The sequence below is a fragment of the Camarhynchus parvulus genome, chromosome 1 (genome assembly GCF_901933205.1).
Source record: "Camarhynchus parvulus chromosome 1, STF_HiC, whole genome shotgun sequence".
Lineage (NCBI taxonomy): Eukaryota > Metazoa > Chordata > Aves > Passeriformes > Thraupidae > Camarhynchus > Camarhynchus parvulus.
In genome coordinates this window covers 38522319-38549461 of record NC_044571.1, presented here as the reverse complement: position 1 = coordinate 38549461, position 27143 = coordinate 38522319, and the positions used below count along the sequence as shown (strand labels likewise).

The 27143-nt window shown below is 35.4% G+C and overlaps 1 protein-coding gene across 1 annotated transcript in view; it reads left to right on the top strand.

Annotated features, from left to right (window-relative positions):
• The window catches only part of ITGBL1 (integrin subunit beta like 1), a 124735-nt gene that overhangs the window by 43635 nt on the left and 53957 nt on the right, over positions 1 to 27143 (top strand). The window contains exons 3-7 of the mRNA XM_030953820.1: positions 10196 to 10342; positions 13180 to 13302; positions 15000 to 15140; positions 17837 to 17977; positions 22270 to 22416. Coding sequence (XP_030809680.1) covers positions 10196 to 10342; positions 13180 to 13302; positions 15000 to 15140; positions 17837 to 17977; positions 22270 to 22416 — 699 coding nt within the window. The remainder of the gene's footprint in view (positions 1 to 10195; positions 10343 to 13179; positions 13303 to 14999; positions 15141 to 17836; positions 17978 to 22269; positions 22417 to 27143) is intronic.

The window sequence follows — 27143 nt, the reverse complement described above, 5'->3', positions numbered from 1 at the left end:
TTAATCTCACAGGGAGCCAGAAATTGTCCTTCAGTCAGGTTTGGTTCATCTCTTTTAGACTTACAGATCCTAAAAGGTTGTGTGTAGCCACAGACAATGGAAGGAGCCAGTGAAAGGTATCTGGGACAATGTTTGTTAGTCAATGTGAAGCACACACCTAACTGACCGGACTCAGGAAATGGGGTTGTACTGGCTTTTTTGCTTTTGTGCAGATGTTTTTCTTTACAGTAGTTGGTATGTGGCTGTGTTTTGTATCTGTGCTGGAAACACAGATACAAACACAGGGATGTTTGACAACACAGGGATGTTTCAGCTGTTGCTGAGCAGCGCTTGCACAGTCAGGACTTTCTGCCTCTCAGCCCACCAGTGATCAGGCTGGGGGTGCACAAGGAGCTGGATCAGGATAGCTGACCCCAGCTGACCATGGGCATATCCTGTATGGTGTCATGCTCAGCATAGAAAGCTTGGGAAAGCGGGAGGGATGTTCAGAGTGATGGTGTTTCTCTTCCCAAATCACTGTCATGTGTGATGCAGGGCAGCATTCCTGAGGATGGCTGAACACCTGCCTGCCAATGGGAAGTGGTGAATGAATTCCTTGTTTAGCCTTGTTTGTGTGCACAGCTTTTACTTTACCTATTAAACAGTCTTTTCCTCAGCCCACGAGTTTTCTCACTTCTACCATTCCAGTTCTCTCCCCCATCCCACGAGGAGTAACTTCTCTGAAAGTTGTCTTATGGGAAGGAGTTGTTCATCTCTCAGGTATAATTTTGTTTGACATGTGCAGTATCTGTGCAAAAGTCTACACTGGGACAGTAATATATGGAAAAGCAGTCTTCTAAAAAAGCTAAAAAATACTTTGCCTATTTAAAGATCTTCTTACTTGAAAGTTGATTATTTTTGATCTTCAAAAAAAATGAGAAACCATTTGGTTAAAAATAAGTAGGAAATCTTTCACAGAAGAATTGAATTATTAATGGAAGCCTTGACTCTAGACTGTTTTGATGGATAAAACTAATTTATCTCTGTCTCCCTGAGATATTTATATCATCTGTCTAAACAGCATGAGTCACATTTAAAATGATATCAACTTGTGCCACCTCCAGGATAACAAACTGGAGCTGGTTCAGCTGAGTGTTGCTTTCCTTTATTTTTATCATTCAAAATATCCAATTGATTTTTATTAAAACTGAGTCTGTTCACTGTACAGGGAATTTGAATCCATAGCCAAGAGGGGAAAAAGAGATGTCACTGATCAGCAGTGAAATTTATGCTTTCTTGTATTTTGGACATTCTTACTACAGGTAGAGGAAAAATGTGGGTTGTCTTTGTTTCTTGAGGTATGTGTATGTACAGATAGGCACAAACTTTTTAATACTAAGTACACATGCCTAGTAATAAAACACGTAGGTTTTTTTACAAATAAAGCTGTGGGTTTTGTATGCACTTCAAGTAAAAGACTCAAGCCATGTGAAAGACCATTTGGTCTCAGAGCACTGTCCAGTACTAAGAGTGCTGAAAGTATGCATTACCCCTGCCATGTGTTGCAACTGGAAACAATGAAATTGGAGTATAAATGTTTGGAAAACTTTTATCTCTTGCTTGCTTTTTATTTTTTTTTTCTAAACCATGATGAAAAAATTATTTTAGATTTTTTCATGAAATTAACTTCCAAAAACTTTTTTGTTTATGTCACCTGGAATTCTTTGATAGTAAAAAGAATTATTACACATTATGCTTTTTTTTTTTGCATTTATTTGATGAAAACGTTAGTTTCTAATACCTTGTTAGGTATTTGAGCAGAAGCAGGATGGAGACATAGAAAGGGCTACACAATTGTATAACCTGACACAAAGAGTTGTGTGCTGAGAAATTTTAAGAGCACAGGAGAGACAATGGCACCTATATGTTTCTTGCTGAGACAGATATTTGAGAGGGAAAAAATTCAAAAATTTATGTGGAGTAATAGACCGTGTAAAAGTGAAAATTCTTCCTCACCTCTTTCAGAAACTGTTGCTCTGAAATATAGTATTAGAGTAGCATATATAAAAATAAAAACAGTACTATGACCAGTATATGCAATAAAAATCTTTTATAAGCATTACTTTAATTTAGTTTCTAATCTTGTCAGTGGAATTACATTTGTCAGTAAATATAGTTTTAAATTCCAAGACTAAATTAGATCGTACATGGTGACCTCTTTGGGCAGAGAAAAAGAACTATAATCTCAGTAGTGGAGAGTATTCATACTTTCCAGGGGGCAGCAATTTTTAAAATTTTATTTTAAATTGTTTTTAAAATTTCATTTTCTAATCTATTTTAGTTTCTAAAGATAGTGATTTTAAGGTATTTTTTGATCTGATCCATAGATTATTACTAATGTATTTAGGTATTAATGTGTCTAATCCATTCCTGTATGAAATTGGTTTAAATTTTAAGTGTTTTCTTAAAATACTCTTCTGCAAATGCTAATACTTAAATCTCCAAATTTAGCAATAGTACCTCTAAATCAGCTTATTTGCACAACTTTTATTCAGAGATGATTAGAAGATTTATAAACTCCTGAATTCACACTGACACAAGTCAACATGAAACAAAGATGCTATTGCTGTAAATACTTTAGAGTATGTATAATAGAAATAGCCACTATGTCTAGTTGATTAATAACCTGAAAATTAAATACCATCAGCAGTCATGCCCTCACACCTATCTCTGGTAATTTTTCTCTATTTTAATGCAGGTTCTGATTGATTTTTTTCGTTTTAGAACACTGATATTTGTTTACTAAAATGCTGTTCTAAGCAATCCCTCCAACACATGGTGCAAGTGGAATTTTTTTGCTTTTCCATAGGAAGTACCTACAGTCATTTGTTTAGTTTAAACTTCTATTAGAGATAGGATTTAACAACATTTATGATGTTTTCATTATCAAGATGCTTCCAGTAATAACTAGATTGAGATGGTTTGTCATCAGTTTTCATTTTAACTCTGAAAATCCATTTCAGAAAAAAAAGTGCGTGGGGAATCCAATCACTGCAGAGCACTGAGAGGCAAACTGTGCTACAGACCTTGTGTGCTCTTCTCGGTGTCACTCAGTCTCTCAGGCTCCCCACAGCCCAGTGCTCAGTGGTTTTCTCTCTTCCTCTGGGCTACTCCGAGGTCTAGACCTAAATAAAAAAACGTGGATAAATCGGTTTAATGTGAGAGCATCTAAGTTCCAATGTAGTGAGTTTTCTTTTCATTTTTAATAGCCTTTGAGAGAGAGATAAGGTTAAATTTATTTTCATCCTTAAAAGTCTCTGCTTCTGTGTTCCTTTTAAAATCTCTGATGAAATTCTTATCAGGACTGTGGCTTGTTGATAAAGGAGCTTCAGTGACAAAATTGGCTTGAAATGTTCTGTTATCATCAGGCTGCTTTTCCCTTGAAATTTCCTCCTGGATTTTTTGAGCATTGTTTCTAAATTCCAGTCCTCTTGGTCAATCCATAGTTTAACCTCATCCTATCAGCACAAGGAGAATAACAAGTGGTTGTGGTGTGAAGGAGGAGGCAGTATTCTTGTGGAAACCCCAGGGTCAGGAAGACCTGGCTTTTGTTGGAGGCAATGCAACACAGACAACCAGGACCACAACCCTAAAAAGAGATTAATTAAACATACTGAGACAGAGAAAAAAGTAATAATACTAACTTCTTATTTTTTCTCCCCTAAAACTGCAACTCTAACAATTCTTAAAAAGGAGATTCAGAGAAATGCTTCATCTGAATTCAAGTCGCAGTTACTGAGAATCTCAAGTGCAGTTAAATAGAGTAGTCCATTTTGCAAATCCCATTTTAGTGTAATCTGAAATGTTTTCACTAGCTTGTCATTGGTGTAAAGTAGCACAATCTATTTCACTTACTACTGGAAAGAAAGTTATCAGTTTGGAAAGAAATATTAAGAACATCCTTATTGTGCTGGTCTAGGTTGAAAGTGCAGAACAATGTTTTAATTATTTTTTTTAAATTTTCTACTCTTACAATTCAATTATCCTTCCTATCTAATATCCCAATCAGAATTTGGAATCCATAACAAAAAATTCATATTTCTTCACCTATTTAATGAACTGTTTTTTTCAGATTTAAAAAGCACTTCAGAAATCATTCAGGGGTTGCTAAAAATGCACAGTAATGTGCCCAATTCATTTATCATTGCAGCTGCTGATTTTTGTCTGATGACTAACTCCATGCTTGAGAAAGAAATCTTTATCTTGGCATAAGCATCTCACCTGCCTGTATAAAATTGGTTCCATTACAATTTTAAAATGAGAACTGCCCTCAGCTGTGTTCTTAGATAGAATAATTGGGCTTTTGCTATCAAAAACATGTGGCAGCAAGGACATCTGAGTATATTTTAGTGTCTGGCCAAACAGCTTGGATCTTTGCACTCAAGTAAGACACATCTTTTGATGTGAGGGTTACTTTGCTATAACTATTGTGGCACAACCACATAAATAGGTATTATTCCAAAGGCAGTATTTCCAGTTGTGTTTGCTCAATGAGCCAAGAATTAATTTGAAAGCTTTGGCAGTTTAATAATCACATGACCACAATTTCACAGTTCCTTCTAGACAGGGAGGGCTCTATTCGTCTGGCTGAGCAAAATGGTGACTGTAATTTCAAAGGTAGCATGTTGCTTTATTGGGCTGTTTGTTTGTTTTTAAACAATCTACCTCTAGTCATACATATACATCTAAAAGCTCTGAAGTACCAAGATGTTTATCCTTACCAAAATTTCTATGACAAAATCAATTATCAATATTTTCTTTATAAAGAAGAGTTTTTAAGCTCATCACTTGGACTCCTGGTGAGTCCAAGTCCATAGTTTGTTTTTGTGTGGCAGAGTTAATCTGGGAAATGAAAGATACAGGCATTAAACCTAGTCACCTTTTTTTCAATTTAAGGTCTTAACATGAAGACCAGTCTTTTCTTATTTTTTCTTTCTGTTAAGGAGTCTATATTTTTGTGCCCCATCTCTGCTCTGTAGAAAAGATAGTCATGGCAGATAAACATGCATACATTCACACATGCTCTTAGGAAGAGCATGGGAGGTGACAAACCAAGTAGCTTGTTTTGACTGATTTCATTGCCTATGGAAAGTTTAAGCATAAGGATGTAGCAAATTTCAGTCACTGTGAATGTAATGTAATAAAAAACATTAAAGAAAACTGGTACAAACATGGAGAGAGTCTTTTCCAGTAAGATGCACAAAAAGCCCAAAAGCACTGCTGAATGATTCAATTTCTTCCGACCCATAAAAACCAAAGCAATGCTCAAACTTGGTTTCTGGTCCATCCAATAATTATTTAATATAGTTATTTTTATAAAGCAATGCAGTTCAACCTGTAACTAAGCTGACATCATGCTCCTTTTTATAATCAAAATATGTCAGAATATTTAAACCCTGACATTGAATATTGTATAGATAAGTGAAGCAAAAGAACATAAATGAATGATCTGTATTTTCATGCAAAGGTATCTAATGATGCATCAAACTCCAAAATCCCCGCTTCCCAGCAGTTTAGTGAAAAAAGACAGACAACCTCTGAGGTCTGTTCAGCCCACACAGGACCTGAGTCACTCTGCAGAAGTGCCTGTCTCTCATGATGGATTACACACAGAGCTCAGCAAAAGCAGGCTTCAAAATCGATGCCCTGAATACTTGCAATACAGATGTGGATTCAGAACTTTTTATCAGAGATTTTACCTTTGTATCTTTGCTCTTGGACCTGTAGGCATGCATATATATAGTAGAAAAATATTTTGAAGGCACTTAGGTTGAGTTCAGGGGTCTAAGCAGAAAAGTATGTGATCAGAGCCAAATGTTTATGGTTTTAATTACCATCTTTCTGCTCAGATATTTTAATTGCCAACCAATTGTAACTTTGCAAGTGACAAAAATTCTGCAGATGTTTTCCCTGGATAACTTGACTTAGTCTTCCAAGATTTAGAGACCTAATGGCAGTTTTCAAGGATAAACGGGGCTCAGAACCGTATCCCATACCTTGTGTGAATAATTTCAAATGCAGATTTGTTGCCTCTTCCTGTCCCTAGTGATATATCCCCAATGGGTACATCTCAGACACTTATCAGCTGAAGGCTTAGTCACACCATGTTTCCAGAGCTGATGTCAATATGCAGTCACAGTCTTCTTGCTGTTTCCAGCTGGGGTGGTATTAGCCTGTGACAACATTTCCTTGCCCCTAGTGTGTAATCCTGTGCCTCTATTTCTAGTTTCAATCCACTTTTACTACTTCAGTCCTTCAGGTTGTCAATCCAGTTATTTTTGAATGGTCTTTCCTCTTCACCCCTTTAGTGAGGATTTACAGGCTTGTTATTGCCAAATGTTGTTTGTATTATCTGAATTTCTTTATCAGTATCAGTAAAACACACAGAGTTCCAAAAGCATCATTTGAAACATAGCCAGACATCTTCTATTCCAGTAATATGCCTTTTTGTCCTAATGTTGTTTCCTTCCTTTAAACTATGCTGTGATTCTTTGGCATTTCTAGAGCATTTTTTCCAGAATATTTTTTCCTTTCATGGGAGGCATTGTGTCCAACACATATGATCCTATCACATGGATATGTTCCTTTTCTTATAATATTCATTATCTCAAAAAAGAGATGTCAGGGTATTTTGGCATAATGATAGTTTATTTTGGGGTAGAACTGTTATTCATTATATTCCATTTTCATTACTTCAGTGTCTGTAGCTTTGCAATGCTTCATAGTTTGTTTCAAATCCTGGCATAGCTGAGGAGGTAACAGGCATTTTTTAATGTTGTCTGGATCACGTACACTCCTTTTGCTTAAAAGAAATAAAAGCTGGGTTTTATTTTTCAGACACTTGATTGCCAGCCTGATAGATTCATTAGTAGTCTTTGTTGCTGAACTGCCCTTTCATGTACAAGTATTTTAAGTACTCTCAAATGGAGGTTATGGAGTCTTGCCCTCTTGGTCCAGACACTTCCTTAAAAATAGTTTTATGTCTTTGTTTTCTTCTCATCTTAGATGAGTAATTTTCATTTCCAGAGAGCATATCATTAGCCACAGTGCATTTGCTACTGGTAGTCAGCACCCCCATATTAGTTTTGTGGGGAATGCCTGTAAATTGTCTTTAATCTTAACTGGGTTTTGCTGCTTGGTGAAGCCACTCTTTTTCCTGTTTTCTTTTTATTTGGATGATGAAAGTACATTTTAGTACTTCAAATTTTGCAAGATCTGACCCTGCCTAACATTTTCTGTTCTCACTTTCTTCATATATTTTCTGACATCTGACAGTTTTCCTGGCATATTAATCTTATATTCCACCCTAAAAGCTTTCTGCATAGTCCAGATATACTCTGAGGTGACTGCTCATCTAGTTAGAAATTGAGCCCTTTGTTATAAAATGTTTCTCCCAATGTTTGAAGCTGCATGTTTTTCACAGTCTTCAGACAGTCTTTTTCTTAAAGGAATTATTGCTTTTTCTTGGGTCTTCCTTATTTCCTTGTTTTCTGTTGTTTTTGGTTTTTTTTGTTGTTGATGGTTTTGTTGGTGATTATTTTTAGTGAAGTTCTGATCTATTTGCATTTAGCATTTAATTGTGTTACATTATTTTTTTAAAAAATGTGTCATCACTTTGAGATAGAGCTTTCTTGACCAGCTGTTGAGGTGTTATACTTCACTTTTCTCATGTTCTTTGTCGCATCCTCAAATACCTGGGTCTACCTTTTATTGCTAAAATTTATTTTATGGGAAGTTGCAATCTCATCTCATAGCTTTCATAGTGATGGTTACCCCTTATTTACTATTTCAAAGCATTATTTTCATTCTAAATAATGCAGAAATTTATACACGACAAATGGGATCCTACAAAAAGCTTTCTTAAAGAAAAGTTTATCTTACCCAGTAATGAACTTCTGTGCTTTCTCTAGTTTTCCTACAGCTTATCACATACTTGGTTTATACTTCCTCATGTCATTATTTTTGTCATGAGGAGGGCAGTAATATTGGTACATGTGGGTGTGGGAAATAAGCAAGAAGAGGATTTCTGTGTCAAACTGACTTGCAGATCAATTGCATCATCCATGTGACAGGGAAGATGCAGCAAGGTATACAAGTTATTGCAGGCAGTTATGGCCTTCTACACTTCAATATAGACCTTTCAACCAGATTTTTGGGCAGAATATTGCCATTGCTTTACAATTAAATCCAGATGGCAAAATTAATATATTTTAAGGGATGGTAAAGGTGAAAATCATGTGTGCAATCTTACAAATTCATATTAGTTAGATTCCTGACAGTTTCTTTCAGTTGCATGCAAAAAATGGAAGTGATCTTCCATTACTTCTCAAAGTTTTACTAATTTTGGGTTTTGGTGTTTTCTTGTTAAATAACTCCTCTGCATAACTTCTTTCATGAAAATATTTTATTAATTTTCTTTCAACAGACTGTGTTGTATTTTAAGTTAAATTATTCATTTCCTTCATGCATCATGTGTTAGATTAGTGCATCTCTAACTGAGAGAGGTTAGTGCTGCTGGACCATTGGTAATAATTGATACAGAGTGGTTTCTGCCTTACTCTGTCATTTAGACATGGGAATGGGAAAATGAGTCCTACTTTTATTAGAATATCTTTTCTTCACCAGCAGACATCAAACTGTTAAATCACAAGAATGCCTAACATAGAGAGTACAAAGTCATAGTGACAAGAAGTCCTTCAAAGGAAGGAAAATTGTTATGTTTTTTCTTTACTTTTTTTGTAAGCTACCCTGGAATTTACCAGCACTTTCTGGAACGGCTTTATGCTGTTGTCTGTCAGTGAAGCAGAGTAGTCACTAGAGTAGGTCTTTATTCTGTATTTTTTGTCCTTTTTTTTTCCTTTTACTTTACCAATGGAGAGTTATTCAGCATTTTTTAAGATGGCAACTCATGTTTTGAAAGAAGAACTAACATGTTCTCTTATGTTTTTGGTTTATGTATTTTGCAGCTATTGAACTGTATCTTGTCTTAGGACCATATTGGAAGGCAAGCAAAGTTTTCTTGAGCAACGAAAGAATTTTTTACTAATTAAAATTGTTATTTACAATAGTTATTTAAACTCCTTCTTACTGGCAGCAGACTGGGCTCGTATTTTTCAGGCAGTTGACTCTAACCAGAGGAACAGATGCATTTAAAATAGACTGCAATTAGATTCTGGTTTTAAGATGCAGTGATAGGATGCGAATATTATGTAAATCACATATATATTCAAAAGATATTTATTTTAAAATTTAATTCTCTGTTTCAAAGGACATGCAATTGTTTTCACATTTGCTACCTAAAATTGTATAGGAGTGCTACAGAATGAAGTACTAAAAGTTTGCTCCTGGAAGTTAGTGTAAAAAAATGATACTTTGTATGCAACATAAATAGTGAAAATTGTCCAGCCTCTCACCCAGCAGCCCCTTCAAGTCCTTCTGGGCAGGGCTCCTCCTGGTCTATTTGTCCCCCAGCCTGTGTTGATACTGGGGGTTGCCCCAGCCCAGGTGCAGCACCTTGCTCTTGGTCTTGTTAATCCACAAGAGATTCCAAGGGACCTTCTTCTTGAGCCTGTCCATGTCCCTCTGGATGGCATCACATCCTTCAGGTGTGTCAACTGCACCACTCAGCTTGGTGATGTCTCTAAATTTGCTGAGGATGCACTTGATCCCTTTGTCTATGTCATTAAGAGGATAATCAATAACACTGGTTGCAGTACAGATCCCTGAGGGACTCCACCTGTCAGTGGTGTCCTCCTGGACTCTCAATGTGACCCCCAACCAAGTCCTTGTGCCTCTATCATCTCACCCATCAAATCCATCTCTCTCCAGTTTAGAGAAGGATGTTGTGGGCAACTGTGTCAAATGCTCTACAGAAGTTTAGATAAATGTCATCTGCAGCTCTTCCCTTGTCCACTGATGTAGTCATTCCATCATAGAACAGCACAAGTTGATTAAGCAGGCCTTGCCCTTCAAGGAGCCATGTGCTGGCTGTCTCCCTGCTATTTTTAGTTGCATATGAACTCTGTTAAGTTAATCTGTTAGCCATGTTCATTTAAAGATGTAATTGATGGAATCTATTTTAAAAACTGGATAAGAAAATACCACTTTCTGAATGAGAAAAGAAGGGTCTTGACACACTCTTTCTTTCCTTTCGTAGGCCATGGAAAGTGTGACTGTGGGAAGTGCAAATGTGATGAAGGCTGGTATGGTGAAGCTTGTCAGTATCCAACTACTTGCAATCTTACAAGGAAGAAAAGCAATGAAATGTGCAAGAATTCTCAAGATATCATCTGTTCTGGTGCAGGTAAGATGTCTTTTGTTGCTTTTGATACCTTAGTGCTCTCCCAGTGTAATCTTGAGAATCACTGTCATTTCTAACTAATGCTTTTGTATAGTATGTTTCAAGAGACTCAGAGTAACTGTAGGTGTACCAAACTGTTTAATTTTCCTATAGGCTTATTTCTGTGCATATAACGTACACTGATTAGGAACACTACTTTAGTACTCTGATATATCCACAGCTGTTGTGAGTGGATGACACTGCAACTGTGCAATTTATTTTCCTCATCAGAATGTTGTTGCAATGGCGTTAACACAGGAAGTGATGTAACATCTATCAAGTGTTTGTGTGTTTACAGAATTCAGAAATGTCATTTGCAAATGTTTTTCCTGGACATTAATAAGCTGTGCAATTTTTTGAGACACTTTTGAATTGTACCTGTGATTATTAAAATCAGTTGTAGAAGATGTGTTGAATCATTTAAAGGAATATTTCCATCTTCACTATTCTGATTTGGTAACACTCTATACTCCTAACTGTTTAGTTTTATAACCATCCTAACTTAAATAGGTCTTTTCCTTGAAAAAAAATTCAGAGGAAAAAACCAAATGGCATTTTAGAACACTTAATTGAAGAATGGTACCATTTTAAAGGGCATTTTCTACCAATTGAGTTTTGAGACCAGAAATTGCCTTCTGGTTTTTCCATTACATTGACCTCCAAGTGGAAAAATATTTCAAGAATGCCACTTTTGCTCACCATTGCTGGTCTTTTGTTTCTGTTGGAATCCATACATTGTCATACAAGTAAATTTCTCACAAGTTAGTTGCTGACATGAGCAAAAAATGCCAAGGATTTGTGGGACTTGTTAGAGTGAAGGTAAAACAGGGTAAGAAACCAGTATAACATAAAACTATTAGCATGCAGCACACTGAGTAAATGATGCACTTAATTTCTAACAACAGATGTATGAAACTTGCTATTGACAGAGCCATGAGAGACAGCTAAATGAGAAACTGACTTTCAAAAATAAGTATAGCTCACTGTACTTAGTCAAACTTCTTAAAAAAGAGCCTTTTCTTTCCTTGGTTAGAAGTGGCCCCAGTCTTCACAGGAAAATGAACATAGCTTAACAGCCACTACAGGTAGCTAAGGGGACAGTGTTTGTAGCGTCATGAGAAGAATAAATGGTTTTGCTTTTGCTGATATTAAACAGGACAGGAATTCCAATGAGACTGACCATTTGATGGGCTTACTTTGATAGGCTGTATTTTGTCTTGTTGGGATTGCTTTTTGATCTGCTACTAATACTGTCATTGAGGTCTGGGCTCTGTTTTGTAATTGCCAACAAAAGATAGGAAGGGATGGCATGAGCTGTTACAAACACAGATAATCATTTATTGTAACTTTTTTCAGTAACCAATCAAGATTCACCAAAAATTCATTTTTCTGACTTAGTTCCTAATAATTTGTCAGAACAGCTAGGGCATCCTACCTAAACTGAGGTTGTCTATGTGAGCAATTTTCTCTTTCCCCAGTGGAAGGAATGAACATTTTTATGCTACACCAGCTCTCTGACCTGTTTAGAATCTCTGACCAGTATAAGAATCAATCTTCTGTTTTATCGTCTTTCCTATTCAGGAATTATCTGTAATCATGACAGTTTCCTCAAAAATTGCATTTCTATTTTTTTACCAAGTAATTGTAGCAAATAACTCTAATTCTGTAGGTTACTTATGTTGTATTATCAGTTGTATTATTATTATTATTACCTTACTATATTAGCTCTTGCATACATTTTTAGAATTTACTGTTTAGAATGGCCATGTCTGTCACAGAGCCCAATACTTCTGTTCTTTGGATTAATGGGATTAATTTATTAAAAGTCATGCTATGCATGTAAGGGTAAAATTTGTAAAGGTAAAAACATCAACTGGTTTCTGCAATCTTGTATAATATCAACATAAAACTTCTATTTTGGAGAACTTCTTTGATGCCAATAGCTGTGTTTTCAAAAATACATATGGATGTCATGTAAGGAGTATGAATGTTGTGAAGTGGATTTTAAAAAAATCTGTACTTGCTGGCATGGTGATGTCATTGACTACTGAAACAACTTGTTTGAAACCACTGACCACAAGGCCCCAGTAATGTGATATTGCACAAAGTTCTCACCCTTTCAATTTTAATAGAGGTAGGGACAAGGGGTTGTTATATGAGTGGCATAGTAGTACTTTTATTTCTAATGTAATCTAATGCATTTGTGATTTTTTTTTTTTACTGTGGAACTCATTCGTATAGTTATTTATGATCTTAGGTCAGATAGACCCCCTGAGGGAAAAGAAGGGATTCTTCTTTCCCAGGAAGAAACAAAAGAATTTCTTCCTATTCAGGAGAGCAGGTCATGGAGGAAGGCAGCCATTGAGCTGAGGGGCAGCCCTCCTCAAAACACCAAGAAGCAAATGTGTGACATGATGAGCAGGGATAGAAGAGAGATCTGTTTGGGAATCCATTCACATCCTTTGCTGCATTGCCTTACCTGAGTGCTCTGGCTTTTCATTATGACAGAAAGTTTTTTTTTTAGTGCTTTTTTCTGCTTGTTTGTTTTTTGTTTTTTTGGGTTTTTTTTTGTGGTTTATGCTGTGAAAAAACAGCTTTACACTTTGAAGGCACTTGAATGCTCTGTATAGCTAAGAATTAGGCTTTTTGTTGATATGGATAATTTCTGTGTCTGTCTTTATTTGTGTGGATGATCTTTAGATTTCAGCCTTCTCAGAAATAAAATATGTACCATCTCTGACACTAATGAAACTCTTTCTATAATCTGCAGTCATTGGGTAATGTCTCTTAAATGTTTACAGGCACATGTCAGTGTGGCAGGTGCCAATGTGCCAACTCAGAAGAAAATGGACTGGTATATGGCAAATTTTGTGAATGTGATGACAGAGAATGCATTGATGATGAAACAGGAGAGATTTGTACAGGTATGTATCTCAATGAGTGCAAGAAAAGTGAAGATTAATACAGGCTATTATTTAATTGCATGGTTCTACAAAATATCTTTACTGAATGTATGACTTAAAATAAAAGTAAGTCTATTTGCAAGACTTCACACTGCAAATTGTAAGTGAAAATTTCAGATGCAAAAATGAGCTAAGGTTAAAGAAGGAATAAATCCTGTGACATTCTCCTCTTTTTGGAAGAACTGCAAAGAGAATTGTACAAGATAAATCACTAAGGTAATTCATATCTTAGTGTGTCTGTCTTCAGTAGAATATATATGAGGAATGTGAATGCTTTGTGACACAGATAAGAGAGAGCAGAATGGAGAACACACAGAAAAAAAACCCAAAAAACAAACCAGAACATAGATTATCAGGAATTTTGTCAAGGAAGCAAAAATTAGAAATATCAGGAATAAATGTAGGATGATAACTCAGAATCAGGAAGATAAGAAGAGAAAGGAATAAATAATGAATTTCATCTATGATAGGAAAGGCAAAAAATAAGATGAAATTAACTCTGCTGATAGACAGAAAAGCAACCAGAATTCGAACTGTTCTTTCATGTCATTATAAGGCAGGATCCTGGTTGTCAAATACTGTGCAATACACACCATTTATGGCATTATAAATACTGTTTTCTGTGTTGAGAAGGAGGCTTGTCTTTGAGCTGGAAGGTGCTACAAACATTGTTCAAGCTACACAGATGGAGATTGTGTCCTGTATGCCCACAGGAGTGTTCCAGTCTGCTCCTAGACTATTCATATCTGGTGGTAGAGCTTCCTGTGTGCATGTCTGAACAAAGAGAGTACTTGTGTAAAATATTTCTGTCTTTTTTTTACACAGACAGCAAAATAAATTCCATTTAAGTGTCTTTGAAGGCAAAAAGAACTTTTTTTTTTAATCCTGGGATTAAATAGGGATTTTAAATGAGGGTATGCAGAATTGTCCTCTGAAGTCCAGATTCAGGAGCTCTAAGATTACCAAGAATTGCAATTACTTAATTTAAGAGCTTTGTGCTGTGAGTCACATGGCACATATACCTTAGCAGATGAAAATATTTTGGAGCTGGTTTCACCCAGACTTGAATGATACAGTCAGCTTTTTTGAGATATGCATGTTTTGTTAAATGAACATTTGAAAGATTAATTTTGAAAAGAATTCTCCTTAATGAACTGGTTTAGCTGTGTTCAAAGATCTTCCTGACAGAGGGAAAGAAGAAGGGAACCCATATACAACACAGTTGGTGTGTAATAAATCAGGATACCTTTACTGCAACTAGCTGAGGAGTCAAGAACACACAATGTGTTATTGGACATGCCAAGTATGTGTCCTACCTTGACGTGTAAAGCTGTGCTTAAACTTTTTAATATTGCAGTCTTCAAAATTTACCCATAAAGTAAAAACAAAGTTTAAATATATAAAAATTATGTTGTCAGTTAGCGTTTCTTGATTAGATTTAATCTATGGTTAAAGGAAAACCAGATCTAAAATAGAGGGGAAAAGTGTAGTTCAGATATCTTTTGTCTGATTTTATGTATTCATACACGGACTATAAATTGTTTCTATTCTGAATCTAGCAGTAAAAGTTTTTAAAGAAAAGATCAAAACAGTGAAATTGTTAATGCCTTTTAAAAACTTGCCTCTTTCTCACTGTACAAAATTTGTTTTGGCTTAAGGCCATGGAAAGTGTTACTGTGGAAACTGTTACTGTGAGGCTGGTTGGCATGGAGATAAATGTGAATTCCAGTGTGACATCACCCCCTGGGAGATCAAGAAGAGATGCACATCTCCAGATGGCAAAATCTGCAGCAACAGAGGTGTGTCATTTGCATGGACCTTCTAGATGTGTTTATATAGTTGGCTTTTATTTCACTCTATGCATTCTCTACAGAAAGACATAGATTGTGTTTGCTGAGAATTTCTACTTGTTCTCACCTATTTCAGCTCTGGATATAGACTTTCATCTGGGTAGTTACCTGTGTTTAGGTATAAACTTTCACAAGTTCACATCCACTTATTGATTAAGCAAACTCAAGTTGTTCTCATTCTTTATTTTTGTAGTAAGACTGAGCAGGATAATTTGTTATTTAGTACATATTTGTTTTGGTAAGAGACTTGCCTTGCAAAATAAAGTATTACCAAATTTTTGACTTTAAACAGATAGGTGCTGTAAAGTCACAGAGCAGTATGTCAGTTCACTCTTAAAGAAGACTTAAGACCCGCAATGGAATGGGGAAAATGAAAACACAATGCATTTAATTTCCACTACAACCAAAAAAAAACCACTTGTGAAGCGTTCAGTAACAATGCTGTGGAATGTATAGACTTCCCACAGTTTTTCTAACTACATAAGGTTTTATCTGCACACAGTTTTGGAATTTGAATTTTACTTTATACTTCTGTCTAATTTTGCCATTTTGAAAAAAAAAAACAACAAAAAACCACAAAATAAGCTTGCTTTTCACTAGCTGCTGTGAACAAGGAGTTAAAAAAATAGGGTGTTCTTTTGGCAATAAACCAGAATAATTATAGTAGTACATAAACAAGAGTCACATAGATACTTCTCTAAAAAGCATCTCTACTGGCAAAACCTGCTGTATTGTGATTGTCCAATCATCCTGAGAGCATTTAGAAACCTCTCTTCTTGTAATTAGGCTGAAATTGAAAGTTTGGCTCAAATACAGAGATCATGTAGGCTCATTTAGTCTTGGGACTTCAGCATAAAATTTTTGTGTAGTTCTGGAAATAATAGATATCAAAGTGTCATCATATCAGATGCTTTCTTTGCACTAAGTAAATTCTTGGCAAAGAATTTCTCATCAAAGCAATCTTTTAATCAAATTTGAAATTTTAATATGTGTGATTATTTCTTGAAACTGGCATTGCAGTAGGAGAAACTGTGTGAATAGCATAGCTGATGTTCTGAGTAGCTGCCACCTCCAATGCAAAGGTACATTTGTGTGATACTTCCATGCTTTTAGCCTTTCATGTATTTGTGATTTTATCTTCATAAGAATTTTTTAGGCTTCTGACAATGTGAAGTTGCTTTCCAACAAAGTATTTCTGCTCCATTTAGTCCTACTTACCCAGCTTTCTGTGTTTATACATCTTGTGATATAAGTACAGTTCATCTTGTCAGTCTTGAGCCTTCTAAAAATCAAATATCAAGGCTAACCTTGCTACCCACCCTCCTGCAGTGCTATGATGGATAAATTGTTCTTATCTTTTCCCCTGCACTAGCTAGTCAAACAGTTTAGACCACATGTGAAAATTTAGATTTTTAAACTTTGGTGAGATTACGTTCTGCCTTCTGACATCCAGGACAGCTGATCTAAATTAACTTTGAAGTTGTTTCTGGGAGGATTAATCACTCTCCAGAGGCATTTCCTAATTTTGTTGGTTGGTTGGATGGTTTTTTTTCTTCTTCAGCAGTGCCACTGAATTGTGAAAGTATAAAAAAGTAGGCACAAGTTTCTTGAGGGCTGTCTCAGGGTTCTTAGCATTAAAAAGGGCTGTAGCTCTTCCTGCTCATGTCATGCATGCTGGGTTGTGTAGACTTTCTCCTTTTATTAGTGAATGTGCCCATATCTAAGTGTACTGTTTAGTCATCCTGTCCTGTTGTCCTTAAACACATTATATTGTTTAGAGTAACCTAAATACGATGACAAATGTGTTGGCAGAGTAGCAGAAGGTGAAGCCACTCTGCAGGAAATGAACTGCATGCATCAGTAAGGTCAGGCTGCTTCTACGAGCCTGTTAGCATCTCAAAAAATGTAGTGAGTACATTGCCCTAGAGCATATTTGGATTTCTGAATAAGGATTTTTTTTTGTTGTTTGGTTGGGGGTTTTTGTTCAGATTTTCCTAAATAAGTAGGGTGCATATTCTCTGCATGTTAGTAAAATATGCAAATTTATTTTCAGTTATTCACATTTCTTCTTATTGTAAGCAACAGGGTGTGGCCCTGAATATTGGCTTGGGAAAGTGGAGGAGTATCCTTTCATGTAGATCTGTGCTGCTGTTCTTCTTAGGTAAAGAATGACTTCCTAGACATTTTCAGCTGTGTTAATTTGGATTCTCTTGTAGTTTAAATGTTTATGCTTCAACAACCATTAATTATCCCCTGTGCCCAAGCCCAAGTCATTTAAAAAGAATTGATTTTTATTGTCATTACTGACAGGGCAAATTACTGTTGATGTCAAAGATGTACAACTGTTCTGTGAGCTACATTTTTTGTTGCCTACTAGCAAGGCTCAACAGCAAAAAGAAACATGAACAGGAAGCCAATTTTTTTGTTTAAAGTATTGCTACTAAATAACCATAGAAGGTTTCAAATCATACAAGATGAGCACACACTCAAGATTATCACTTGCAGCTTTGAAATTGCATTTCTGTGTGAGCTGAAAATTTACAAGTGTAAATTCCTGTAATCAAAGTGCTGTGACTCTAAATTACACAGTTAATTTTCTATCTCTGTCTTTTTTTTTTAATTGTTTTTTTTTTTTACATTTTTAGGCACATGTGTATGTGGGGAATGTACATGCCATGATGTGGACCCAACTGGTGACTGGGGTGATATTCATGGAGATACTTGTGAGTGTGATGAAAGAAACTGCAAAGCAGTGTATGATAGATATTCTGATGACTTCTGTTCCGGTAAGGTTTGTGTATAAAGGGGATTTAGGTGTAGTTTTATAAAAAACCTTCCAACTGGTCTGATCTTCCTCTTTCCTAGTGCTCCAATTCTCATTTTCCTATCTTAAAATATACCAAGCTTGGGGGGCAGGAGGGGGCTTTTTAATTTAAAGACATAATTCTGTATTTTTTTTCATGCCATGTAACAAAATCCTGTAAATAGTAGATTATTTTAGGAAGACTCTTTTAGATTCTTCTAATACCCTTGTGTTCACTGTAACCTAATGAACTGGATAATGGTTGAAAATTTAAAATATAGGTGTATCCTTTCTTGTGAAAATTTGGAAATTCATTAGATCAGACTGTGTTTGTTATTTCATTTTGTATGGCAGAGAGATAGATGATAATCAAGAAGAAGAAATTCAAGGAAGAGTAAATATATGGGTCAATGAAAAACAGACCCCTGAGAATACAAATTGACATGAGACCAAGTAGAGCATCAATACTTGAAAAATATGAATATGTGGCCCAGCTGCACTTCTGTAGCTGTAGCCCAGACTGTACATCTTAGACACATCCATCTTCCTTTTTCTTCTACTTGGACTTAAGAGCCTTATATTCAGAACAGTTTACATCCATCCGGCCATCCATCCTTCCATCCATCCAACCATGGTTTTGCAGTTTAGATGTTCCATGTATCAGCTAACAAAAGCTGAGATTATGAGAGAGACTTTGCAGGCAATTTCGTGTGGATACTAATAAAGATGGTAACACTAGGTGGGAGAGAAGGACTTTGTTCAGTACACAGCATGCAATTTGTACACACAGGAATTCTGCAAAAGCAAATGAATGTGATTTCAAAGGGACTTCACAGATTAGAGGTTGTCAGCTTCAATACATCCTGTATAAACCTGGTCTGGCCTAATTAATAACAGGAAGAATACAGTCACATCAAGGACAATAAAGTTGTCGTGTATTTTCCTCCTATTCCTAGAGTTAGATATGTCCCACAGAAAGATCATTGGAGTTGTCTGTAATAGAGAAAGAAAGCTGAAACCAGCATGATACATAAAATGTTCAGCTTTTTCTTTGCCTGTTTAAAAAGTAAAAAGTTTCTCAACACTTGTGGGGCTTTTTTTATGTGTTTTTTTGTTTGTTTGTTTGTTTTTGGCTTGCGTTTTTTTGTTTTGTTTTTAATGAATTTAGAGGAAACTAGCTAATAAAATGGGGGGAAAAGAAGCTTTTCCAGAAACCTTCAGTTACTTAATTTACTAGTTACTGTTCAACCACTTGCAGATATTATATATTTATTTAAGGGTTTATTTAATGAATAAACTGGAATGATGTAGAGCTGTGTGCAGTCACAAAGTCATGAGAGCAGCAGGAAGATTGAGTTGGTTGTCAGTTTTTGAATGTATCACTGTGTTGCTGTCAGGGATTTTAAGACTCAGGGACTGATCAAAATATCAGCATCAGCTAAGGAATGCAAAGGTACAAATCAACAAGGTAAATGCATTCTATAGTTAATGGTGAACACAAGAGTTTCAAACCTAATTAAATTAAATCAAACCTTGACATCTACAACTAATGCTGTGAAACTGAAAAAGTCATGCTTGAGCTCCCCTTTCCTGGACAATATTGCCTTTGCAGCTGCTGCTGCCCAGGATGGTAATGGTTGTAAGAAAGCAGAGAGTAAAAAAGTACAGACAGTTACAAAGGAGCATGGGGGAAGATATTGCCATTTGGCATTGGATTAAGGACTGGTACATTGGTCTTTATTACACAGACATAACTGTAAATGAAGAAAACTTAGATGTGAAAGGAAGAACTCATATGGCTTGCTTGATGTGACTAAAACTCAAGTATAATTTTATTTTTCCATCTCCTCATCAAAAATTTTAGTACTAATTATTTTTATCCATTCCCTTTCCATTATGTTTTAGAAAACCCTAATTTAGTCTTAGCTGGCCATCCAAGTATACATTCCTAAAATAGATTGTGCAAAAAAATCCATTTGCACATGAAGCAGTGTTAACAATATCTTCTAGTCTTGCTGTTTAGTCTTGTTTCAGAAATAGAAAAGATGCATAAGTTTTAATTTTGGTTTATTGTGGTAGTCAGGCAGAATCTGCAATTAAATCAAAGATTTAATAGAGGAATTGTAGTGGGACAGGTTTTTTAATTTCTTATATGAAATAAATTTTTATTGCACAAAGTGTACATACATTAGGTGTATCTGAAAAATATCCTCATTGATACTCACAATTATTTGTAAATTGATTTGGGATGAATCCAAGAGTGATTAGTTAGATTAGGGAAAATAATCCATCTCTCTTAAAACCTTCATCAAAAAGAGATGATACAAAATTTTCTTGTCTTGTTCTGTCTACCTAATAGGTAGAGACAGGGAACCACTTTGTCCTGAGTAGCATGGAGAAATTATAGGAAATCCTGTTTTTATGTAAAGAGCTTCACTGTGACTGAATGAAGTTCTATGTTTATTCAATAAAATACAAACAACAGGAATTGACAGCCCTGATGTGAGGATTTAACATCACACAAGGGCAGCTCCCTCCAGAAGCTTCATATGGCTTGAGGTGACTGTAATTTCACAGTACATCATCTTGACTATTGGATGCCTTCTTTTAACACCTGAAGTGCCATTCAGAATGTTTTTGAATTATTGTCTTTCAGAAGTCTTCTTGACATTTAAAGCGATTATCTTCATTTAAAGAGATAATAGCTCTCATGACTTGACACGGAAAGAAAACATGCTTCCGTTAAGAAAATTTGTATGTTCACACATTTCATTAGTTCCTTTGCTGTGGCTTTAACAAAAAAACTACTGTATGAAAGTGCCTAATCCCTCCCATAAGTATCTCTCTGGTTCAGGGATCATAAATCCAATTCACAACCTGTCAGCAGGTATACATGAAAGCAAAGGGAAGAATTATGGTATCAGAGAACGGTTTGTGTTGCAAGAAACCTTAAAAATCATCTGGTTCCAACCACTAGCAGGGACACCTTCCATTCAGGGACACCTTCCAGTAGACTGGGTTGCTCAAATCCCCATCCAGGCATCCCTTGAATATTTCCAGGGATGAGCATCCGCAGGTTCTCTAGGCAACTTGTTCCAGAGCCTCCCCATCCCCACAGTAAATAATTTCTTCCTTATAATCTAATCTAAACTCATCCTCTAAACAAGAGGAAGTCTGTAATGCTTTTCAAGGAAAACAAATAGTGAATGTAAAGAAAAGTTATTTGTGCAATGAATAAGACTTGTATTCTGGGAAGTAATCTGATCTCATAGAATGATTGCTTCCTCCCATTTTCTTCTTGTGAACTAATAAACAAATATGTTTCATAAATTGGTACTAAAGTGCAAGTATGGTTAAAAAGAGATATAAAATCTCTGTTACTATGGTTTTCAAGAAGAACACGGATAGAAAAATGGACATTGGAGCAATGATGACTGTGTGAAAATTGTGAGAGATCTAAACTGCTGTCTGAGCTCATGAAAATAGATACTTGATTTTATGGCAAGGAATATTGTTTTGCTGATTCTCAGGCTTTTCTTAGGAACATTTTGCATTGCCAGAATCTCAATGCTTTTTGCAAAGAGCATAAAGAGAGAGAAGGACAATTATTTTTTTTTTTTTAATTTTTCTTGATAAAAGCTCAAGAAAAATTGCATATGTTTGCTTTTATATAAAGGAAATATATGTGCAGGCAATAATCCCAGACATGCCGTAAGATACCAAAAAACACATCTAATTGTCCTACTGGAATGAGAAGTGGTTATGCCCAATATTTCAAAATTTTATTGTTTGTATATCACTGTTTAGTAGAAGACACTGTTTTGAGGCTTGGAGTTGATGAGACAATGCTTGTCTCTAGTGGATCATGTTGATTGCAAGTAGATAAAGGATGGTATTGATATATTTCTTAGAGAATATGCTGCAACCATGGTAGAAAAAGAACATAAAAATAAATTAAATATTGCCTTGTGACATTCCACATTTCTAAATGGTGGTAAAATGTGTATTTTTAATCTCTGTTCCACCCTTCTGCATTGGATCATGTGCTAAGTGGCTAAACATCCCTTAAGGAAAAAAGCAGAAAGGGGAATATGGCTCAAATGGAATGGTAGACAGTGCTATTTTCAGACACAAAAGTAGATATAATGGATTGGTTGTATTTTTTGCCAGTCTCATTACTGAATGAAGCCCCAACTTTGATAAAGTTCATCCAATTAAGAGTTTTTTATATCTCATCAGAATGGAGGTTAATCTTGAATTGTATTCATTATAAAGGTCATGGACAGTGTAATTGTGGAAGATGTGACTGTAAAGAAGGATGGACTGGGAAAAAGTGTGAACATCCACATTCGTGTCCAATCTCAGTTGAAGAAAGTGCTAAGAAATGCCAAGGAAATTCCAATTTACCTTGCTCTGGAAGAGGTAAGCACATTTCTGGAAGAATTTTCATGCCCTTTAAATGTACTTTCATTAAAAGAATTTTTATAGATGCCCAGCATTACTAGTAATGAAAAATATGTACCTTCTTGGCTTTACTGTGCATGAATCACACCTGTATAACCTGTGATTTAGGAGGAGGGAGGAGAAGAATACAGAGGTCACATATTTTTCCTGCTTTGTGTTTTATTTTACATGTCTTAACATTTATTTTGGAGGTTTTTAAGGATGCTTTGAAAATTGCTGTAGTTAAGTCTTTACTATAGATAGATTAAAAATATGGATTTAGTCTGCACATTTTTTGACAAAAGCAGCATGAGATTTTCAGCCTGTGTAAAATGTTGTGGCACCATTTTGGTAAAGACTGTTTGGATTTACTCTGACTATGAAACTGCCCATTAAGTGCAGGACTGACTTCATAGGGTACAAATGGCAAAAAATCTATAAAATGCAGCTGAGCTTCAGCACAGTTTGCTAGTTGGCCATTGGCTTTTCATTTGAAAGCATTTTTTTGTGACACTGTAGCCTTTGCAAGAGCTTTGACTAAAAATATATACTTAGTCATGCACGCACTTAAAAGATATATTGCAAGCAATTTTTCTCAGAAGGAAGAGGACCTGCGAATTTTCCTCTGTCACTGTGTGAAATGTGGTTTTCTGCAGAGAAGAGAGAAAAGTAAATACAAGACAGAATATTTCCAGAACTGGTAATTGAAGTTGCTATGAATTCTGCCCATTTAAATATTTTCTGTGAAAGGCCTAAAGCTTCTCTTGAATTACTGCATTTGACCCTTGATGTCAGTTCATTTGTTATTTATTCTTTCACTAATACTATCTAACATAGTCAAAAATTGTAGGCTGTCCACCCAAGTTATCTCTGTGATAATTGTACTATTTTTCCCCTGTAATTGTATAGTAGCTCATTTACTTCCTAAATGTAGTATTAGGAGTACCTTAAAAGAACTATGTATTAACAGACAGTTGCTTGCTCTTTTCTTAACTAAGCTGCAGTTTTCCAGTTAATTGTCTGTGTCTTTCCTGCTAAAATTTTGCAACAGTTTTTTTGCTACAAGTTAGTTGGAGAATGGGCATCTGTAGAGAATTAACTGCATTTTATTTTTCACGTTTGCAAGAGTGATAACTAAAAGAAAGGAGCGTTAACTTTTGATTTAATTTTTTATTTTTTTAATACTGGATCATTTTTTTTCTTGTCCTTATGGATGTTGAATGTCTCTTCTTTCATCTGCTTCACTAAAAGTTGTGCATCTTGAGAGCTTGGAGTTAGTTCTATGATTTAATTGCATTATCCTCTATGAAGACAGAGGAAGAATAAAAATAATAAAAACAAGTTTAATTTGAATAAATATATAGTATTGAATTTTTAAAATTAAGTTTAATAAGAAGAGTAAATGTAATGATTTTGACATTAATGACCGTAATTCTACCCTTTTGGCCTTCTGAATAAACACCTAATGATGTTGGCAGCGTTCTGCTGTTGAGATCCTGGCAGTGAAATAGGTAATTTTCAGGTGAAATAGTTTGACTGAGTACCTGTTGGTCAAAATTTTCAAAAGCAGTATCTATGGAAACAAAAGACTTAATTGATAGTGGCTTTCAATGAACTTAGACTTCCAAACAAGAAGAGATCGCTGAGGTGTTCAAGGAGTGCAAAAGGTGCATATGTGGATGTAGGGCATAATATGATAGCTGCTGTATTGAAGGAACAAGAGCTTCTGCAATTCCAGGCTTGAAAATAAATTCCCTATGAAAACTTCCATTTAAAAATGGAAAGCAGTATCTTGTTTTAGTTCTACGAACAATTTTAAGACATTGGGAAGATATTTTAGTCTACTCATCTTGGTTTTGCTAGACAGTGTATTTTTTTTTTACCCTGGACTCCTTCAATTTCCCCTTTTTCCATGATACTTTGAATAAAAAGAAAAGTGTAAGAAAATTTCTGAACTGCTAAAGTAGAGGTTAGTTCCTATGAAAAATTGTCATTGGACTTGCATAGTTAAATTTGGTGTCATTTGGAAATCCCACTACTTGTCATGGGAAGAAGTGTGATACAAGCACATGAATCAAAATAAGGTTTTCCAATCAAACACAATTGATTTCAAGTCTTCAGGAGTGGGAAAAGCCATAGAATTTTAAAAACATCCCCAATTTTTCTGATGTCCTTAGAGAGGATTGTATGATGAGGAGAGTCTGAAAAGGAAAAGGAGATTTTGTCTTTTCCATTTGAAAATGATGGTACAATAACTGTTATCCTTGCCCAGGTCAATAATCCACTGTGCTGCCAAAGATGTTGAGTACTTAATGTCCTTATTTAGTGGGATTTTTTGGTAAGGCAGTTCCTGTATGGAATAGAATACACAACAGAATTCTCAGAGATGCTGGTGCATGACTTTATGATTTTGCCATGTATTGTTTCCTTAAAGAATGTTTTCTGTGCATCTGTACCTTTTGTTTTTAGATTTGGATACTTTTGTTGTTTATAGCAATGGGAACAAAGAGAATTGGCGCATCCCAGCCAGATTTTGAGAATCCCATATTCCCTTGACTATCAGTCATGTAATCTCAGCAAGACAAAAAAAGGTATAGAAAAGAAAGAACAGGGAAAGAAAATGGGGTTTTGTAACCTTTAATGCATCAGGTGTATATAAAATTGTATTAAAAATTATAGACAATTGAAAAGAGGTTAGGAGGAACACAATTAGGTAATGTCTCTCTATAAAATGTTATAAATTGTGATTTCTCAGCCTATATTTTGCTGTTCTGAGGGTAGATGAAACAGTGACCTTTGTTTTCAGACTGTAATTCCCTTCCTGATTTTCCCCACTCACAAGAATGGCAAGCTGTTTCATGGGTGCTGCTTAGCATGTGGGGATATCAGAGAGACTGCCAGAAAAGTATTACATTGTAGTCTTATATTTCTTAGCTGCTCCAGTGGGTGAAGGAGAGAGAAGGCTTCTGTTGACATACTGAGTAGCAAAGGAAAATGTGAACATGCTGAAATGGTGTTATAAAGGCAGAAAAATTATAAATTCTATTACATCAGTCAGGTTGTCTGTACCATATACAAGGTGAGAGAAGATGACAAGAAAATTTTGGGAATAAAAACATATTAAGTACTTTCCAAAAATTACTTTCCCTACAAAAGTCTTTTGAAGGTGAGGAGTGATTCTAGGCATCATCATTCATATAAAGTGAAGAATTCCTTCTATACTCATATTCCCAAGAGTGTTGCTTTTTTTTTTTAACTTGCTCTGTGACTTTTAGCGTAGATGTAAAACTTTCACTTTTTTCACAGTGAAAATCTGTTACTTTTAAGAATACACTCTACATCAAGACCAGTGTCAGACATAAAGGAAAAGACATACCAAAAAATCATTATGGTTTGAAATAAAGAGGTACTATATTGTTGTCAGGATTAAGGGAAAAGACAAACCACTTTTCTCTTTAAAATGCACATCACTCACTTGAGTTTTCCCTTCAGATACAAAGCAGATTTAAAAATAGTTTTAATAAAAAAGCCTTTAGGAAGGGAATTGAAAATAAAAAGAGTAGGTTTTGAGAATAATAGATGAGAGGGTTTTTTTAAAAAAAATAATCTTGTTTTCCTCACTTACTCTGGTGACTGCAGCTATTCCATGGCAGATTTACAAAGCCAGATAACTGAAAAATATTCTTATTGGTATTTTATCATTTAAATATCTTTTCTAAAATTGCTTTTATTTATTTGTCACATGGAGAAAATGAAACTAATTCTTTATTGGTGCAGTTCCTCCTTACACTTATGCTCTAGCATGGGCTAACTGAAAAATGAAGGGATTTTTTGATTCTTTACATAAAAGATTTCTGTTGTTTTTGAAAAGGCCTCTAAGCCCCATTTTCAAAATACTAAATTATTAGTTCAAAAATTGTGTGTCATTTTGAAAGTTTACCAACAGCAATAACTTTGCCCTTTTTTCCTCTATTTAAAATTATTAGATTTTGATTAACTTAGTGGAAGAGCAACAGTGTTCAATGCATTCTTAAAGATTCCTTGTGGTGAGCTAAGACAGTGACTCAACCCCTTGTGTTCTGTAATGCTATTGCCAGTCTGGCCAGATACTAGCTCCTGAGGTTTGAAAGCAAAGGTCAGTGATGACTCCACAGAGCAGAGCCATTGGCCAGTGCTTGCTGCAAAGAATTAATCCTTTTCTGGAGCATCTTGTGTGTCTTTTTGTATGATACGCAGTTTGTGCTGCTCTCAAACATCTCATTGCATACAAATTGTTGTATCAACTGCTGTAGATTCCAGCTGATACAAAATGGAGAGCATACAGAGAAGAAAAGAGAAACACACATGAGATAATTGTATCTGTGTAGTGATGAGAGTGGATGGAACCTAGATAAAAATAATGTGCTAAATAGCTGCCTAAAACCAGGTATAACTACACAACTATCTCCTGACCTTTGTGAAGTCTTACATGACTCATGGAAAATATGACATAAAATACTAAACTTGTAAATAGTTTTGGGTTGGATCATTAACTACTATAGTTTCATATAAGCCTTTGAATGACATCATTCAATATATGTCCAAGATTATTAAATCTATACAATCTATAGCGTGGTAATCCTGATCTTTCATCTCTACAACAGGTAAGTCCCTACAGCTGGGTATGATGCCTTAAAAGGGTAGAAAGGCTGCTGGTGGCATGTGTC